The 20,186-nt window shown below is 36.5% G+C and overlaps 1 protein-coding gene across 4 annotated transcripts in view; it reads left to right on the top strand.

The window, feature by feature from the left end:
- The window catches only part of fbl (pantothenate kinase 3 fbl), a 76,062-nt gene extending 59,899 nt beyond the window's left edge, over positions 1 to 16,163 (top strand). For 3 of the 4 annotated variants that reach the window (XM_083134734.1, XM_083134739.1, XM_083134744.1), the window contains exons 6-10: positions 2,018 to 2,094; positions 3,107 to 3,283; positions 4,526 to 4,679; positions 10,605 to 10,718; positions 13,576 to 16,163. In XM_083134734.1, the coding sequence (XP_082990860.1) occupies positions 2,018 to 2,094; positions 3,107 to 3,283; positions 4,526 to 4,679; positions 10,605 to 10,718; positions 13,576 to 13,629 (576 nt within the window). In that variant the 3' untranslated portion in view covers positions 13,630 to 16,163. The remainder of the gene's footprint in view (positions 1 to 2,017; positions 2,095 to 3,106; positions 3,284 to 4,525; positions 4,680 to 10,604; positions 10,719 to 13,575) is intronic. The other variant, XM_083134752.1, reaches the window with a different exon arrangement.
- The last annotated feature ends 4,023 nt before the right edge of the window (positions 16,164 to 20,186 follow it).

A 20,186-nucleotide genomic window follows, 5' to 3' on the forward strand; every position in this document is an offset into this window, starting at 1 on the left:
TCATTACTGGATCCTTTTTTTATGTTATAAATTGTGTATTTCTATGTATTCCTGTAAGTTTGAGTTCTTGGCCGTTGGGGAGCGGTAAATTTTCAGTAACGGTTTAGGTCATTAGCGGGGCCTATAAATAGGAAGGGCAGGGGAGCAGTGGGTCTCAGATATTTGGCGGAGTACAGTGATGTAAGAGGTATCATCTTCTCTAAGGGGAGCGGCTGAGCGAGCTTTCTTTCCTTACTATGTGAACCGACGGGGATGTTAACTTTCTTTCTTTTAATACACACACTTGCTCTTTTCACATTATTCCAATAGTTTATTTCATGTGGGAAACCGGGTACACAACACACATACCTTCAGCCACCTTTTTTGGTACTTAGGGTTATACATACATACATACATACATATATATATATATATTTACTTGTGGAGCCAGTGGCTACGCTAGTCTACACACTCTCTTCGGTTAGGGGGGACAGGGTACACCGAAATGTAGATTTTGCGAATAACGGCCAAGAATTAACTTACGTAAATATAATATGAATAAACCTATATATATATCTAAAAGGAAATGAGCGTTAAGTTTTAATTTGAAGAAGTACATGTCTATTGCCTAAACTAGCATCCACAGAACTTCAGGTACTGCAAGTTTTGAACCTAGGGACAAGGATTCAAAAATGTATGGTTGTGTATATTGTGTATGTTGCTGAGAATTGGCTTAAAAACCCAAAATATACCGTTACAAATTGTAGGAATTTATCCATCAAAATATGCTATCATGCATTACCTACCCTACCCTACCCTAACATACATTAAATTTAATATAACTCTGGATCTCGTTGGCATTCCATTTTCAAAATTGCTACATTTATTGAGTAATAGTGTGTGTGTGATATTTAAGTTTCTGAAACAAATTGAAAGCCCTATTTGTGAGAAAATTGCTACAAAAATTTAGTTTACACCATCTTTAAATTTTTTTACCCCTGACATGGGCATGTGATATCTTGGGTAAAAGAGCTCTTCAAGACCTTTCCAATTGCTTCTGAATCACTTATATAGGTACCTGGATTGCCGAAATATTTCAATTTAAAATTAACAGGATGGTGATAAATGGTCTAAATTGCCCATTTTACATCCTTGTAATTTCGGAAATACAAATGATATGCATCTACCTCAGGTGCAAAGTTTCAAATGAATCAAAATATGAGAGGTTTGAAAAGTGTCTCTTGTTGATTTCGCATTGAATGAAACCTAACCAAACCTGGGACAAATTAGCAAACACACTGTTATGTTCTCAGGGCAGTTTGATGAGTGACTACACTGTATCTATCCTGGCCATATATTTGAACCACCTGAAGCTGGTATAGCTTTGTGGTTTTGTTTCTTTTACCTGTTGAGGTTGGACACAGTGTATGTGATTGTGAGTTGAGACTATTTTAACAATTATTTAACCATAGTGGGAACTGTATTTTTATAACCTTAATCAAATTCCATTCTGTATACAGTAAACCTCAACTTTACGTTTCTCCAGGGACCAGGCTGAAAAAACACAAAATGCTGGAAAATGTAAAATCGAATAAAATTTTTAAACATTTTTCTATGTTGGAACCATCAAGATTGAATGTATAATGCAAAAAAATGTAAAATCCAGAAACGTAAAATCGGGGTTCCACTGAGTATACTTTTACTCAAGACAAGTTTATTGTGTTAAAGAAAATGCAGTTGAACTTCAACTATACATTTTTCAAGGTCCAGAGCCATATCTAATATCTGGGAAACATTTATTAACATTTTTATTTTATTGAGAATGGGAAGATTTAAGTGTGTGTGTGCAGAAAAATGTAAATTCAGACTTCGGATCAAGAAAGTGTGGGGCGTTACCCCCACACCCCCTATACGCCTTCATGGCGTGGTGCTATGCACAGGGGAGCACTTTATCTTTACCTTTGACTTCCATTATATCTAAAGGAGTTCATGCTAATTTCTATGTATTAGTTGTATTTTTAAAATTTTTCTCTTGCAGATTGTTAACATTGGTTCAGGAGTTAGCATATTGGCTGTTTATGGGCCTGATAACTGCAAGAGGATCTCGGGTACAAGGTAAGCTTCTTGAATTGTATGTCTAACATGCACTGCATTTTTACAATGAAATCATATTTGAATGTTCTTTAATGGAATTGATGATTATTTTGCCAGTCTCATATTCCTACAAATAGTCTGTAATTTATTGCAAGAAATGTCATTTTGTCCTTATTTTTCATGATTAAAAAGGTACAATTCATTTGCCTTTTTTTTTTAAGAAATGACTAAAAAGAAACAGGATAATTTTTCAAGATAAAAATCGTTGCATTTATCCTTGTTAAGGATAAGGAAGTTCACCAGCCCCCGTGGCAGAGTGGTTAGCACATTGCCCTACGATGCCAGGGGTCCCAGGTTCGAATCCCGGCCTGGGCATGGATGTTTGTGAGTGTTCATTCATCAATTTCATCACTCATCTCCATCTTTGCAAATTAGCCAAAAGTGGCACAAAAAGCAAAGTTAAGTAAAGGAAATGAATTGATAAGGAAGTTCATCGACTAGGTGGAATTTTCATGGAATGTTTGCACTTCTCTATCGGATTGGTAAATTTCGTACTAGTACCCAGAGAAATTGCTCTACTCCCTCTGTAGCCCATTGGAAGCGAATGCTGTTTACAAAATAGTTCAAATTTTCACTACCAGGTTGAAAAGTGGCTCTAAAGTAACAACAATGAGTAATTTCATTTTGTCTGTACAGCATTGTTCAATGTACACTCTGTCAATATGAATGATGCTTTTGAATGGTAAGACAGTGTGATGAATATTCTCTTGAATTGTTTCCCAGGATGTTGTTCACTGTGCACTAATTTCAGAGCCACATTTTCACCTGCTGGTGAAAATTTGAACTAATTTGTTTTTTGTCTGTATTTGCTTCCCGGTGGTCTGCAGAGCTTCTATACCAAGTTTCAGCACAATCTGTTGCTTCGACCAAGCTGCAGAGGGCTAGGACATTACCTTTTTTCCCCCTTTGCAATCGTTTTGTTGAAAATGCATAATGATCTTGGTGCTTGTTAAAAATATAATTTTTTCTATAGTTTAGGTGGAGGCACATTCCTTGGTCTGTGTTGTTTACTCACTGGATGCAACACATTTGAGGAAGCCATTGAATTGGCCACCGAGGGTGACCATACAAGGGTTGACAAACTTGTGAGGGACATTTATGGTGGCGACTATGAACGGTTTGGCCTGCCGGGAGATTTGGTTGCCAGCAGGTGAGGATTTGCATGAGTTGATGCCTATTTTTGTCAAGTCTTCACTTATTCTGTCATTGCATTTGTGGGAAATATGTAATAAGTGGAAGTTTTTGTAAGGCCAACTTCATTCCAGAATTGGCACAATATGTTAAGCAATTCAGGCACTGTCCTCATTTCAACATATTTTTTTCTGTTTTAAATAAGAGATTTCATAATAAGTGGTCTGCTCTAGTGAATATAATGTTTAGTATTTTATTATAATTACCAGTATTTTGTGTACTTAAAATAATACCGCTACAAATATTTCCAATATACAGAGTGACCCAAAATAATTTCCTGAATCTAAATAGTTAGTATTTTCCATTAGTTCCACTGAACTCGTGGTATCTGCTGCAAGTAAACTCAAGTTACTGTGGCAGTGTGTGCACAGTGCACGGCTTATTCATAGACCTGTTCTGTATTTTTTTATCCATCAAGCATGTGCACTTCTGCATATTCTCTCTCTCTCTCCCTCTATCCCTTCCTTCCCCCCTCCCCCTCTCTATTTGTTCGATACCCGGTGGAGGAAAAAGTGGTTCGGATCCCACTTTAAACTGTAGCTCCAGTCCTGTTAGCCTTAATGTGCATAAAGTGGACTTAAACCAACAAATCAATCAATCAATCATCAGCCCCTCTTTATTTCTCTTTTAAGGACATTTTGGGACACACTGTACATATTAAAAATAGAAGTTATTTTGTAGCAAAACATAATGTAGCCGTGGTGGTCTAGTCAGTAGGGCACCTGACTGCCATGTGGGAGACCCAGGTTCTATTCCCAGGGTTGGTTATCTAAGGTTGGAATTTTTCCTGCCTTGTCCCCACATAAAGCGGCTCTGAGGCTCACCCAACCTCAAATCAATAGGTACCTGGGAGTAAAGTCAGCTGGAGGATGGTGCTGAACACATCACCTCCAAGATGGAGACTGTGGAGGGCCCTACCTCTCACATTCCTTAAATGTGCCTTCATGGCGCGGTGCTATATGCACGGGGAACTTTACCATACCTTGCATAATATGATTTGTAATTGTATAAGCACTTAAAGATTAACAAAATTATACCATTACATTATTTACATGACATTCAAAGCGAAGATTATTACATTGCTTGTATGAAGTTCATTGTTTGTTCATTCCAGAACTACATACAGCTATTACTCTAATTTATGATAAAAGATTTGTGAATTGTATTTTTGATTTGTTAGTAACTGAGACTATCCGAACAGTTTTTTTAATATTCACAGCTTTGGGCACATGAATTCCAAGGAGAAGAGGGCCAAGGTGACGAAGCAGGATCTAGCTAGAGCTACCTTAGTTACCATTACAAACAACATTGGCTCTATAGCAAGGATGTGTGCTTTGAATGAAAAAATAGACAAGGTAGATTTCTTGGTGTCACTAATGCATGTATTCTATAGAGTAGATTTCTCATGAGCAGTCAAGTATTTATGGGGATTGTTTTGTACTTTTGGTAGAGATTGGTGGAAATTGCCGAAAATGGAATTCTCATACAATTCATGTATTTATTCACATGAACTATATGGCGTACGTGTTTAGAAAAAACATGAGTTCAGCCAATACGCAGCCAGTGCTGTCGCCAAACCAACTGCTAGCGGAAGGAAAACACAGAAAATTCGTTGTGTCCAATATGCAACTTTTTATATGTAATGCATGCATGTGATGTTTGATTACAATGAAATATATAGTGAAGAATTCTACACAGGATTATACGAGGGTCACTATTTATATTTTGAGCCTAACAATGAAAAAACAGGAATTTGGCAGTGAAAACTGCTTTATTGTTTTTCGAAGTATTCTCCTTTATGGTCAATACACTTTTGCATTCGTTCGAACCATTTCTCAAAGCAGTTTTTTCAATCTTCTTTAGACACCTCCATAGTATGGTTTTTGAACGCATCAACGGCGTCTTCCGCCGACGAAAATCGTTGTCCACGCAATTTATTCTTGACATTCGGGAACAAGAAGAAGTCATTGGGTGCCAAATCAGGACTGTACGGCGGATGACCCATCAATTCGATTTTTTGACTGTTCATAAAGTCGATTGTTAGACGAGATGTGTGACAGCTGGCATTGTCTTGATGAAGAATGATCCGACGGTGTTTGTTTGTTTTCCGTATTTGACCGAAGACCTCTGGCAAACAAATTGTTGTGTACCATTCAGAGTTGACCGTTCTATGTTCCTCTAAAGGCACAGTTGCCACATGACCAGTTTTCCCAAAAAAAACAGGCGACCATTTGTTTCGATGTGCTTCGAGCGCGAACAACTTGTGTTGGATTGGGTTCATCTTGAAACACCCATACAGTCGACTGCTGTTTACGTTCCGGCTCATATGCATATATCCATGATTCGTCACCTGTTACAATCTTATATACATCTTTTGAAGCACCATGATTGTATTTATTGAGCATTTGTTGTACCAATTGACGCAAGCGTCTTTTTGAGTTTTTGTCAAATTGTGTGGGATCCAACGAGAACATACCTTTCTCACAGCTAAATGATCATGTAATATTTTATATATGCTGGTGGAACTAATGCCTATGGTTCTCTCAATCTCACAGTATGTCACATGACGATCTTGCAGTATTAGGTTTTGCACAGCATCAATGTTTTCTTGAACAACAACTGATTTTGGACGACCTTCACGAATCTTGTCGGTGACCGAATGGCGGCCACGATTAAATTCGTTATACCAGCGTTTCACAGTGGCAAAGGATGGGGCTTCATCGCCAAATGTGGAAGCAAGTTGATCGATGCACTCTTGTCTTGATAATCCACGTCAAAAATCGTAAAAAATCATCGCACGAAAATGTTCACGAGTTAATTCCATTTTATTGTTGTCGCGCAATCTCCAAGGCAACATAAACAACACAAATGAAGCTATTGACAAAACATTTGAAGTACGTTATAGTCAATAATGCCAGACGATTCCGTGCAAACGTCAAATCACGCCTAACTTCAATCAGTGTTGCCAAGGCTCAAAATATAAATAGTGGCCCTCGTATCATATCACTGCAGCATATAAGAGAAACTCGTACCTGAAAGAAGTTTGAAGGTACGTATTTATTGTAGAGGAACTGCAAGGTCATCATCATTGCTCTAGTTTCTGTTTTCTGGCATGTTTCCCAGGAGATTTGAATATGGGTTCACCGATTTCTGTGGTATATACAGGGTGTCATTTTCTTTTTTTCCTGTTTCCAGTATTTCCATGTCATAGACCATCACTAAATTTTCATTTTCTTTTTTTCCTGTTTCCAGTATTTCCATGTCATAGACCATCACTAAACACACCTTTTGTTGCCTTCAAACATCAACAGTGTTGCCACTGTACCTCATAATTTTTTTAAAACACCCATTTCGACCGGTACGCCTTTAGGAGGCATTTCAGGATTGGCTATACGCGAAAACGATCGGTTTTCTTCTCTGAACTATAGATGGCGAAATAGTCCACCTACCCAAGGTGGAAATTGACGTCCAAATTTCCGTACAAATGTTTGACATGCAATTTTCCATGCTTTGTGGAAAAATAAATTTACACTTTCACTTACATTGGGCAACACTGCACCCCGTTTGTTGTTTCTATGTTTAAAAATATCTACTTGGACAGGGCTAACATTTGGTGTATGACTTATGTATGTACAGGTTTCGGTTACAAAGTAACGCCACTTTTAATTCCCAGTTGCGCCGTTTCTTGGGACACCCTGTACTTTACCCTGTTTTATAATACGCGACACAGTATGCTCACATACACCACACGCTTTAGCCGTAAGTTCTGAAAACACTGTTTCAGCACACACGTCTCCCGACGCCAATTCCTTGAAGTAAGAATACACTTTATAACTAAGATTTCTGTCTAGTGAATGTAATATTTTACCCTTGGTGCCTGTACTACTAGTACTAGTTTTCGAGAGCGACAGTGCCCGACCCTGTGGCCGAGTGGTTAGCACATCGTGCTGCGACGCCACGGGTCTCAGGTTCGAATCCCGGTCGGGCTTGGTTGTTTGTGAATGTCCATTCATCAATTTCATCACTCATCCCCATCTTCGCAAATTAGCCAAGAGGCACAAAACGCGAAGTAAAATAAACTAAATCAAATCAAATCAAATCGAGAGCGACAGTATCAATTTGATTTGATTTGCTTTATTTTACTTCGCTTTTCTGTCACTTTTGGCTAATTGCAAAGATGGGAATGAGTGATGATATAATGAAATTGATGAATGGACATTCATAAACATCCATGTCCAGGCCGTGATTCAAACCCGGGACCCCTGGCATCGTAACGTGATATGCTAACCACTCCACCATGGGGGCCGATGCAACATTATTAAATAATACTCACACTATTGCACAACTATCGAACATAAGGGCTGTATTGCACAGCGTGCTACAATGCGCGGGGTTCCCAGGTTCGAATCCCAGTACCTCTTCATCAATTTCAGCATATCATCACCCATCCTCATCTTTGCGATTATCCATAAGTGGCAGAAAAGTGAAGTAAAATCGATCAAAGAATCTTCTCTCAACTGTTCTTAGTGGCGTACTAGTAAAACACTGCCCTTGTTACGAAAATGCTGAACTCAAACTGACTCGCAATGTTCGTGAATGCCCACGACAATGAAGGGTCATTGTGCATATTAAGCCAAATTTAACACCCATAGCTTTACCAAGACACAACAACTCAGCAGGGTCAACACGATGGCGACGAAAAAAACAGACGGAATACTGAAGGAAAACGAAAGGGTTATTGTCGTGTGTGTGTACAGACTTGTTGTTTCCCGTGTTTCTTCGAGAAACGATAACTCCGGTTGTAGGGACTTGGACAGTCAGGTTCAAAATGTCGTGCCCCATCTTATGATGAACCTTAGAGTGACGAATTTTATGAATACTTCTTGCACGCAAGACAAATACAGAACACGGTATTTGACTAGCGTGCCACAGTTTGCTAACTGCACAACGTTGCACTCCTGCTATTGGCTGGTTGCCAAGGACTTCGCCCGATATCGCTTCTAAAACCGTGCGTCGTATAATACAATAATTAATATTAAATATTCAGTATATCTGATAAAAAGTGTGGGGTTTGATTTGCTTTATTTTACTTTGTTTTTCTGCCACTTTTGGCTAATTGCAATGATGAGGATGAGTGATATGATAAATGGATGAACGGACACTCACAACCCATGCCTGGGCCAAGTAACACATCGTCGTGGCATGGTGTGCTAACCACAGAGGTTGGCTGTGTTCAAGAAGATGGCATTTCTATCCTATTTTTGTTTCTGAAGTTGATATAGAACTTTTGTTTCCTAACCAATAGTGCAGTCAATTATTATTGCCTTCTCCAAACGTAAATTACTATGAAAAAAAATATAAATTTTGTTTGTGATGAACAACCCCCCCCCCCCTCACCTTCTTTGGTGACAGTACGTTGTAAAATTCTCAGATTGAAAAACCCACAGATGAGAAAGGCCAAATTACTTGCTAGCAGCCTGACTGATTTGGTTCATTTTACTTTGCTTTTCAGCCACTTTCAACTAATTATAAAGATGAGAATGAGTGATGATATGATGAAATTGACGATGGGGATACTTACAAAGAACACCCATGCCCAAACCGGAATTTAAACTTGCGACCCCTGGTGCCTTAGCACACTGTTAACCACTCTGCCATGGAGGTCAGCACTAGCAACCTGACCTTCACCATTGTCTACCCTCTATAGTTTCCACCACAGAAGGGTCCTTGTGAATCGTGGAATCCTAGTGGATATGGCAAGCTGAACAACAATCAGACAGATAAATAAATAAATACATTTAGAAAAAGAACATTCAACGTAGGAAATTCACAATTAAACAAAATGTTCGGGATTCTGTTCATATTTCCATTTGATCCATTTTTTGATTGCTTCAGTAACTGATTAATAGTCAAAATGAATATAAGTAAAATCAACACACTATCTATCATGTGATTATTACAATCTCCATAAATACCTTCCTCTGATCATAAGGCTAGAGCCAACAGGGAAATTTTGTTTTCAAACAGTACCAACCAACAATTCTGATGTTTCTTACTTATGATCTTAATGAGAAAGCAAAAGCAGTATTGCCAATCATTGTTTAATTATGAACATTTATTTCCCACTGTGTCGTACTTTTGTGTGAAGTTCGATTTGCAGATATTATTTTGGATGATTATGAAAAATATGGGCAGGACAGAGTAAACAGTGCTCTGTGTATGTATATTGGTAACCGTTTTGTGTACCTTAGTTTTGTAAAGTAAAATTCAAAATATCAATTTTTCGTTTAAGGGAAAGTTATTGATAACACGTGTTTAAACACATTGATTAATGAGGTTAACAACCCATTCATGTACTGTTTGTAACTTGATCTTATAGGTAGAATATCACTTATTGGTGTCTGGTGTCTGTAAATTTTACATTGGTACTTGTGGGTACCAGCTAAAATTTCATATTGGTCTGTTCCCAATAAAAATAGCGTTGATGACTTGATATAAATCGAAGGTAAATTATGATGCCAAATCATTATCTACAGAATAGTCCTACTTTCTGTTTTGTGTATTACACTTTTCTGAGCAAATTGAGCACCTAATGATATTTACAATCTTCACAAGAAGAAATTTCTGCATGTGTCGAATGAAACATAGTGTTTATGCATGTATAATGTGCATGCATATATAATGCGCACCCTACCCTGGTTTTTGGTGGGGAAAATTGAAACAATTATACCTTGTACATAATATGCAGGACAATTCAGGTTCAAGAAATGGCTTTCTTAGTTGTAGGTCATAAAGCTGTTGCTATGTGGATCAAGAGGTTTTGTATATACAATGAGTCACCAAGCCACGCTACCCCCACCCCCCCCCCCCTCTCCGTTGTGTTTAGCATCCAAAAGCACCTTCTTTATTCTGTAGTAGAAGAAACCGAGGTCAAAATTACATGTGGCCGGAGGTGTGTGTTCGAATTCTACAAGAACGTGTCACTTTTCTAGATGTCTCAAAACGCTTGATACGAAGTGTAAAATGATGGCAAACGCCCATTTCACTTCTACAGTTTTTTTTTTTTAAAAAAATATTATTACTAAAGAAATCTAACCTGGTAATTTGTATTTGAGCCTGTATTGTTTCATGTTGGCTGCCAGAATTATTCCATGCATAATACTCACCACAGTTTGTGGAAGCAAAAATTTCTGGGGGAAAATGCACATTATACATAAATACGGTATTACAGGATGCGAAAGTTATATAACTGAAAATAAAATAGTAATTGTTCTTTGCAGGTGGTGTTTGTTGGCAACTTCCTTCGAGTGAACCCTATTTCTATGAAGCTTCTAGCATATGCTATGGAGTACTGGTCCAAGGGAACCTTGAAGGCTTTGTTTTTAGAACATGAAGTAAGGATTTAGGATTATTTGTATGATTTTTAGAGGGTTTAATCAGGCGAAATATAGTGTTGTTATTGAATCAATGAAACACACTCTAAAATTTCTAATTTATAACCTTTACTGCAAACAATCCTAATAACTGATATTGTTGTCTTCAGTAAATGATGTAAATTTTTGCATGTGTGGCAGTAATTTAATAATATACACTAAGTTTCTCCTGAATGTACGTACCGTGGTGGACAGAGAAGTACTTCTCCTATAGGGCTTTTACCTTTAGCAGACAGCCAGTTTCAATCAAAACCACCTCCACATGGCAGCAATTAACATGTCATATCTTTAAAACTACAGATGATAATTCATTTCTGTCTTTTTTGCTCATTTATATACATATAAAGGTATGCTATACTCAAATTACAAAGCAACATATGCATTGTTACTATTATTGACAAGTGCTTATTGAAAATATATTTGTTTTCCCACTGAGTATTGTGGGATAGATCATATAAAATGGGCTATAACTCTTCAACCACCACTTTTTGCTGATATATTTCATTTGTTCGTTAAATAATGAGAACAAAGGAACACTTTAACAAGGTAGGACAATTAGAGTCCAGGGGGGAAATGCTCATTTTTTAAAAAAAAATTCAAAAATTACAATTTCCATTTTTTTTAAAAAAAATAAAAATTGGGGGATGGGTATTACATGATCTCAAAGAGAGGTCTTTTGTCATGCTTTCCTCCAAATTTGGTCCATGTAACATCCATAGGGCTATGCTGGAAGCAATTTTCTCGATTTATTTTGTAAGCTGGCAACACTTCCACTTATACATTGTTATATTTTCCTCAAGAAGTATCAACGTATTTTCAACAAAACTTTCATGGTTGTAAGAATGTACCACTACTATATACTACATTTTTTGGTCTATTGTGATGACCACAGGGGAATACCAAATACCAATTTTTTGGAAAATTTTATTAACTTTCGTGTACAGTGTATAAATTTCACATCTGTTGAAAGCCCTGTCATTCCAAAGAAAAAAACGTAACCAATTTATCCCTCTATGGCAATTTGTTCTCGAGCTACAATTTTTTGTACATTGCGGCAAGTTTGAAAATCGTGTGCTTGAAAAGTTCCCGTCTGTAGAGGCTTACATGCTGGAGAGGTTCCTCTCTAAAGGTTGATACCAATGCAATGAAGTATTACCTTTCCCCATGGTACACCTATGCACATTTTCATTCTTGCAGAGTTGAAGTTGGGCCAGTATTTTCTTAGACTGTAAACATTTGTTGCATGTAGTGTTTAGAAAGTTACTTTTTAAAAGTAACTAAGTTACAATTTGCTCAAAAAGTAACTGTTAGTTACTTATACAGCTACTTCAATGTACCTTATCTATGAACTGTATTTTCTTTACATGTGACCAATACAAATTAACTCTCATTTTCTGTGGTTTTCTAATAAATGTCATAGTTTAATTATGGGAATATAGAAGTAATAGCATTATGAATGAACTCTAATTTCCAATAATTTTATGGTAACTTCATCGCCTTATATTCAAGGGGTTCTGGGATTGATACCCAGTAGAGTTACATAGTCATTTGTATCTAACTTTAACTCTTTCGCTGCGGGATTTTGGCACGCTGATATAGCTTTCGCTGCATCGTTTTTTGGGGGAAATATTCAGAATTCCATAAATTTGTAAAAAAAAAAAAAAAGTATTCTAAAGTACTGATATGAATTCTTCCCCTATTCTTTGAAAAAGGGCCATAGCTGGTAGTTACCCTTGGTGTTAGATTTTCATTGATATGGAAGTGGATACAAAGGCATGCCCAAGGGAAGAGAGCAGGGAAAAGGGGTTGGTAGGGCTCATAACCCTTCCTTTTGGTCCATCATTCCTAAATAAAAGAAGAATATTAAAAGCAGGAGGGATAGCGAAATGAGGGCTGACTACTAAAGAAAACTGCATGTACGCTTACACCATTTCAAAAATCTTGAGCACGCCACTGATCCAAAGCAAGTTATTTCCTTCGAAAATAGATGACAGCATGTTCTGGTAATGCTTTTTCTTCGACACCAGTGACGAGAATATTCTAAATTGACTGCAGTCGCTTTCTGTAAGTTATACATATTGAAGGAAATCGACTCAAGTCGCTTGCCACAGAGAAAGAGTTAAAGTGTATATCCAGCCCCAATTAGCCTATTGATGCGTAAAGCAGACTTAGAACAAACTTCAATCAATCAATCTAGAAGTTTTGTAATAAACGTAAAAGTTTAATCATGGGAATATAGAAGTAAGGAAAGTCAAGAAAAGTCATTAGACTTGAAAATATTACATGTTGCAAACTATTTGCTTGCAACAAATGTAATAGATATGGGACAGATTAGTCAGTACCCTATCGGTATCAGCCGATATAGGCATATTGGTGTATCAGTTTATCGGTAAAATTACCGATACGTCTATAAATATCTTACAATTTAGTGCAATATTGTGCCATTTTGTTATAATTTCTATGGATATAAACATATAATTTCCATTTCATAATTTTTTTAAAAAGTAAACTTTAAAATATAAAGTTTTTGCTTGCATTGCAAAAGCATGGTTCATCTGCTAACATACATTTATTAAGGAGACAAGTGAACCATTGGAAATTTATATCGGATTGGTAGAATATTGGTTATCGGTATTGGTAATTTTTGTATCAGTACTTTATTGATATGAGCCAAAATTTCTTATCGACCCTTCTCTAAAATATAAGAATATTAAAATTTGAATGGGAACACTCTTTATAGAACCAATATAAAAACAACATAATTGTAAAAAATATATATAATATGGCATGCATTAGAAAGGAATATTTTTACTTCTAGGGTTATTTTGGTGCTGTAGGCTGCCTACTGAGGTTGAATTCCCGACTAAGTTGAGCATATTGCAATTAGACGATCAATGTGAAGCACAAGCATTCCTGTGATGGATTATCCAGTTCGCTTAGCCAGAATTTTGTAGAATAGACGTGACATACTATTCCAGTGCATTTAATAGAAACCGGCAAAGGTAATCAATTCTTGTTTGTGTTAGTTATCCATATTTGGAGATGCACAGCTGAGGACCTATGGATAACCATAGTTTATGTGTGTTAAGCCTTTTATATAAAGAAAAAAATGTTATCTTAAATATTGTTAAAGAACAGCCATTTTGAATGTGGCTCGCTTGTTGGACATATATATATATAAAATGGTATAGATGTGTGTGATCGTGTTGGTGCATCTGTGCGAGCATATGTATGCCTGAGGTACTTATAACCTTTAATGGACATTCAACAATCATATCATTTTTTTTTGTAACGAACTGTCTTGCATATATGATAGCATGTTTTCTTTTGAGAGATGAGAGTTTGCGGGCAAAACTGATTGCTTATAAAAGACGTAATGCTTTGTTAATAATAATGTTTATTTGTTGTGTATTATATGTAAACTAAGAAATATGTTTTAAAGTATTTGCGTGGAGATATTTTTTTTTGTGTAAAGAGAATTTTTAGTAAATTATTTGTGGAAATGGAATGCATAAAATAGTATTGCATTTTTTAATGTCCTGTATTTAGTCATGGCAAATATGTACGAAACAGTGCTCTTGGTTTTGGGTGATATTGGCATAATGCATTTGAAGTTTTCTTTAGGTTAAATATAATATTTATTAAAATAGAGCATGGAAGTTTGATGGAATTCTTATCATCCCCAACTTACGATGCATACATTTCCATTTTGTTTTGAAGATTGTAGTCATAAACAGTTGTATTTAAACCATGGAAGTTGTAGTCAGTAATGAGCTCAATTTTTGTATACATGATGTGGAAATGTGCAAATGAAGGTCAAACCAAGCCTTGATTTGGCATCTTTCATGTACCAAGAATAACTGTATTTCAGGTAGAAACACAGTTAGAGCTTCTGTTGTGAAAAAGTAATGTTTATATGAAAAAAGGGGTATATACCAATTATTGTTAAACTTTCTATATTACCTTTATAAAGGTTATGCCTGATAGTGGCCCTTTTTTGTGACATCATCATCTTCGTGTATTTTTCTTTAATGCTGACTCGTTAACAGTGCTATAATTGCAATTTAGCATTAATCACAAGTACCAATAACCATGACTTTATATGTAGAAAGTTTTTAAAAATTATAAGTTAATTCTTATTTATATCTGTTTTAAGGTTGGTGTATCAACTTGATAATTATAAGGTGGTGCTCTAATCTTGTCAATAATATAAATAGCTAATTTTGAAAAAGTGCATTTTTAAGTGAATTAATCAGTATATTTTGAAGTTTGTGCAATTTAATGTAGTATAACATTTCTTTGCTAATTTGTCCTCCCTCAGAGTTGTTTCATGTTATGTTTTAATTGCTATAGAAATAGTTTTGTGTATTCTATTATCGAAAAATAGATATTTTTATATGTAGACATTAGGAACAATTACTCCATTCCACAGCTTGCTTATAATAAACCACAATTTTGTTAGTGATAGAACTATTCCCCACCCACTAGTAGCAGGCAAGGTTAGAAATGTACGTGTCAATGTCTTGAAACTTACCTGAACAATTACAGTAGTGTTGTGAGAAAGTTTAAAGATAGAATCATTTTAAGTGCTTCTTTTACACACAAGGATAGTCGAATGTGAAGTATACTCATATGTCATTTGAGAGAGAAATTCATTTTTTTTTTGATTGTTTATAATATGCAGTGTGACTCAATAGAACATAAGATAGGTACAATATAATAGGTCAGTGGTTAAGTAGCCTGTTTTAAGTGGTTATATGTATTTTATATACAACTGTAGATTCATCATTGCAAATAAATTGAAATCAGATCAAACAGTAATCATTCAGTGTTGGTCAGTTGGAATGTTTTGCTAATGAAACTCTACCTCAAATTATTTAAAATGATGGATACTGTAAGTCTCTATAAAATATATACAAGATGTTTCAATAAAAGGTAACTGAACATGGTGTGTTTTGGAAAGTTTGTTACCTTTTTATTGAAACACCCTGTACAAAGCCTGTTTTCTTGCCAAACATGAGCTTACAGTTAAATAGATGTACCTATTTCAGCATTATCACATTCATATTCAGAACAATTTTGTATTCACCAAATATATTCTGCATGTTTATTTGAGTAGTATTAGCTTATTTTTGATCCTGTTTTTCAAATTTATATTCCAACCATTGTCAAGCCTAATATCCTGAATAGAGGAAAATTGTGTTAGTTTGGTGGACCATTTTATGTGTATTAGTTTTTTCACATTCCTTGTATTAGTTTTTTTGTACATTCATGAAATGCTGAAATTTTTTACTTTAAAAATGGATAAAGTGAATAATGTCAGACTGTTAAATATTGTTTAGTGGCATACCCTGGCTTTGTGTGAACAAATTGTCTTAAGAACAAATACATTTTTTTTGAAGTAGACTGTGTATTGCATTGTTACTCCCTGGTGTTATCATTTCTTCTTCTTACCTTACCATACACATATAGGTCTCGGTGTCTAAATTTGTACTGGAAGCAGAGCCGGCCCTAGGGAGGGTCAACTTGGACACTAGCTGTTCACTTGTGGTTATACACAATTCATAACCGCGTCGACCTCTTATTATGTATAGGAAATGGGATTGGTTAAGTGTGTGTGGATAAAAGCATTAAAAACCTAACACCCATAACTGGTGCACGTCATATTATCATGCTGTTTTCCTGATTAAAAATTGCTCCTTGAAACGTTGAAACTTTAAAACTAAATAGCCATGGCCCGCGTGTGCTGCAATTGCAATACTCCAAGGTTTCCTCGTAGAGCACGGGGTCGGGTGCCTCCCCTCTATTTCCCCTCCAGTCTTTCCCCCCACATCTCTTCCTTTTCCAGTTCACGTGAAGTCAAGTGAAAATTCCTCTTCCATTTGAGCTTGGCGTGCTACCAGTGGCATCTCGTCCCTTGGGGCTTCCGGGGCTTAGCCCCTAAAGAAAAACGGACGTATTCACGTAATTATCAATCACCATAACGCATAACTATCCAACAGTCTTTTAAAAGGCGATTTTTACCCACGTAAATTCATCGTCTGTTGCAATGGATACGACAGCGCTCCTAGCGGCATTGATGTCAATTATCGTTTTCTGGGGCACGTCGCAAGGGAATGCGTGGCCTACGCCCACCTACGCTACAGTGAAGGTCACATGCTAGCAGAGAGAGAAGGAGAGAGTCCAATGGATTTGAGTGCTGATTCGGGGCTAGTTCCCTTGCGTCGCGTTCGATCTCGCGTGTTGTTCTGTAGTGTTTTGGTGGCTTTCATTCGCTATGTTTGAGTGAGTTTGGCAGGGTTGATGTTCGAACACAAATTGATGAAGGACATAGGCTGTCAATTACAAGACAATGAATTTGTCCGGAAAAATAGGCATATATTAAATAGAATTATCGATTGCTTAAAATTCTGTGGTCGACATGAACTTGCTCTACGAGGACATAATGTAAGAGAACAATCTTTAAACAGAGACATCTTCCCAGATTTATTATTCCTTCATAGAAGAGGGAAAACTAAAGAGGGAACTTCGTTTTTTTATTGTAGTGAAGAGTTGAACAACATAAACTCTATCAGTAGATTGCATTCATTTTTTATTTAAAATTATTTAGAGGGTACCTTTTCAGAAACAGTATAAATGACAAACATAGTTTTAATAACTCCAGTGGCAACAGCTGAATCTGAACGATGTTTCAGCACATTAAAACCTGCTTAAGAAATGCAAGGGAAAAGACAGACCAAATGCCTTGGCACTTGCTTACAATAGAGATTTCAAACATAGAGGGCTTCAACGAAAAAGTAATAACAAAATTTTCTGAGCAGAAGAACAGGAGTCATCGTTTGTAGAAAGGTATGTTTCACAACAATACCCGTTTCTTTTGTAATCATGTGAATTGTCATTATATTTTAAATTCTTTAAATAAATAAGTCCAGTTTTGTAGTTTAGAAGAAGATAAATACCCGTTTTTTGTAATTCATGTAATTTGTCATTACATTTTAAATTCTTTCAAAAGAGTAAGTCCAGTTTTGTAGTCTAGAAGAAAAAAATACTTTTTTTTTGTAATTCATGTGAATTGTCATTATATTTTAAAATCTTTAAAAAATAAGCCCCAGCCAAATTTGAGGCCACGAGTCTAAGGGACCCATGTTTTAATGTTTTTGCAAGTACAAAAAAATGTATTACAAATTTTTACACAATTCATCAAAGTGTAGATAATATGTAACCATTATTTTTTAATTAATTCAATTTTTCTTCCATAATGCAACACAATGGTGGTGTTGGATTCTTGTTAGATTCCTTTGTGCGTAAATATCTTGCATACTGGAAACTAGAGGGAATCATTATGAAGCATGATTTATAAAGGGCTCCCTTAATCAGTTCTGCAGAGATGCCCAAAGCTGTTGGTATAAATTAATTGTCTATTAATATTATCGACCTGTAAATATCAAATAGATACAGTCCCTATTAGCCTATTTATGTTAAACTTTATATTCTTTGGCAATCTGGAAAGGTCATTATCGAAATGTTGCTATTTTTTGATGTTGCTCGAAGTTTTTTTTAATTCCTTTTCTGTTACTTATCTCTTTTGGGGGAGGGTGCAACTGCCTCTATGTATCCTGCCATATCTGCCAATACGACCCCTCTAGGACTGACTTTGACCCCCCCCCCCCCCCTTGCAAAGAATTTCAGGCTACAGGCCTGCCATCACCATTTCTAAACGAGATGCGATATAAAGGCCACAGTGAACCTTTTTTTGGCATTTTGCAGGCCCAAGTAACATATTGGAGAAATAAGGCAGGTTTGTTGCCTTGAAGTATCTTGTAGCCACAATCATACAGACCCACACAAAAACATGTTTATTAAATGAAACATGGGATGTATGTGATCCTATCTATTGAAATGCCAGAAAGACAGACAACCTCACTGCCACCAAACCATTAAGGGGGCTGGAATGACATTGGCATTGTCCTAGAGTCCACATTAAAGTTAAATTAGAATTCTGTTTTGCCATGTTATTCGCTCTGCTTTCCATCATGAGACAGTTATAATTTGAACAAAATGCTAATAAACAGAGAACAACATCTCTTTTATGATCAGCACAAGATAAAAGAACGAAAATAGTGATGGGTAATTTGTCTACCGTTATTTTAGCCACTGATTGTACAGCGGATGGCAAATTGTCCATCGTTAATTTCATTCCTTTTTATTCTACATCCTGTGTTGTTTTTAAGAGTGAGATTCTGCAGATATCCTCTGCTTATTGACGTTTTATTTTAATTCATGTTTAGGGGTGTAAAGGGTAACCCTTTAGAAAGGAACCCAAATGACAACCTTGCTTCCATATAGTATACCCTGGACTGAATTTTGTAGACTAACGAGACACTGGCGCCTGGACCTGCAGCCAGGATAATCCTCTGTAGGATTTGTTTTCTGTCATCCAGGGCCTCCCCGATGGAGCAGTGGTAGCGTTGTTGCCTTGTAATCAAGGTGTCCTGGGTTCGATACCCGGTGGAGGCACAAGTGGTTCGGATCCCACTTTAAACTGTAGGTCCAGTCCCGATTAGCCTTACTGTGTATAAAGTGGACTTAAAACAACAAATCAACATTTTCTGTCGTCCATGTCCGATGAGATGGTCATTCATATCGCCATTCATCCTCATCTTCGCGATTAGCCAAAAGTAGCAGGAATATGTAAAACAATCAATCAATTCATTCATTATTATTGTATGGTTGAAAGCAGACTGAATGAAAATGATGATGGGCAATTACTTTTGGTGTTGGGTGTACAGTACCGACAAATTTTCGTAGAGGACATCAACGTTCTTAGTCACGTTGTTCTCTTTGCAGCTTCGTTTTGACCTCACTAGCCCTCAAAAAGCAACACCCTATGCATAATCGAGGCAATCACGCAGCACACATACATGGTTGCCACATTTTTTATGAATGAGTCCCATTAAGGGCCTAGCCAAACACGTTGTGGGCACAACGAAGGGTGAATCGCCCTTGGCATCTAAAACTAATAAATATTTAATTAGCATGAGGGAAATAGATAGCAGACTTCTCTCTTTTTTAACATCTATAAAATTATGTATTCAATTCACCCTTCCATGAGATACCAAAATGTAAATTACATATTGAATGAATACGATACAATTGCTAACAAAATAATCACCAGTTGGATCCTCTGGGCATAGACAGATTGTGAATTAAGGTAGAATAAATGCCGATCTCTACTTCCTTGATTTTTAAAGTTACGATACTCCACCCAGCGTCTAAAATTAACAATAAATCTTCACTGAACATGGTGAGTGACGGTTAATGCAAAGGGCAATCTTTCTCAGATAAGGTAGTTAATCCGCCACTGAAACACGGTGGGTTGTTTAACTCAATTTCTCACATCATTGCCTGGCCGAGCGACGTGGACAGATT

This window comes from Lepisma saccharinum, chromosome 1 (genome assembly GCF_977018435.1).
Source record: "Lepisma saccharinum chromosome 1, izLepSacc3.1, whole genome shotgun sequence".
NCBI lineage: Eukaryota > Metazoa > Arthropoda > Insecta > Zygentoma > Lepismatidae > Lepisma > Lepisma saccharinum.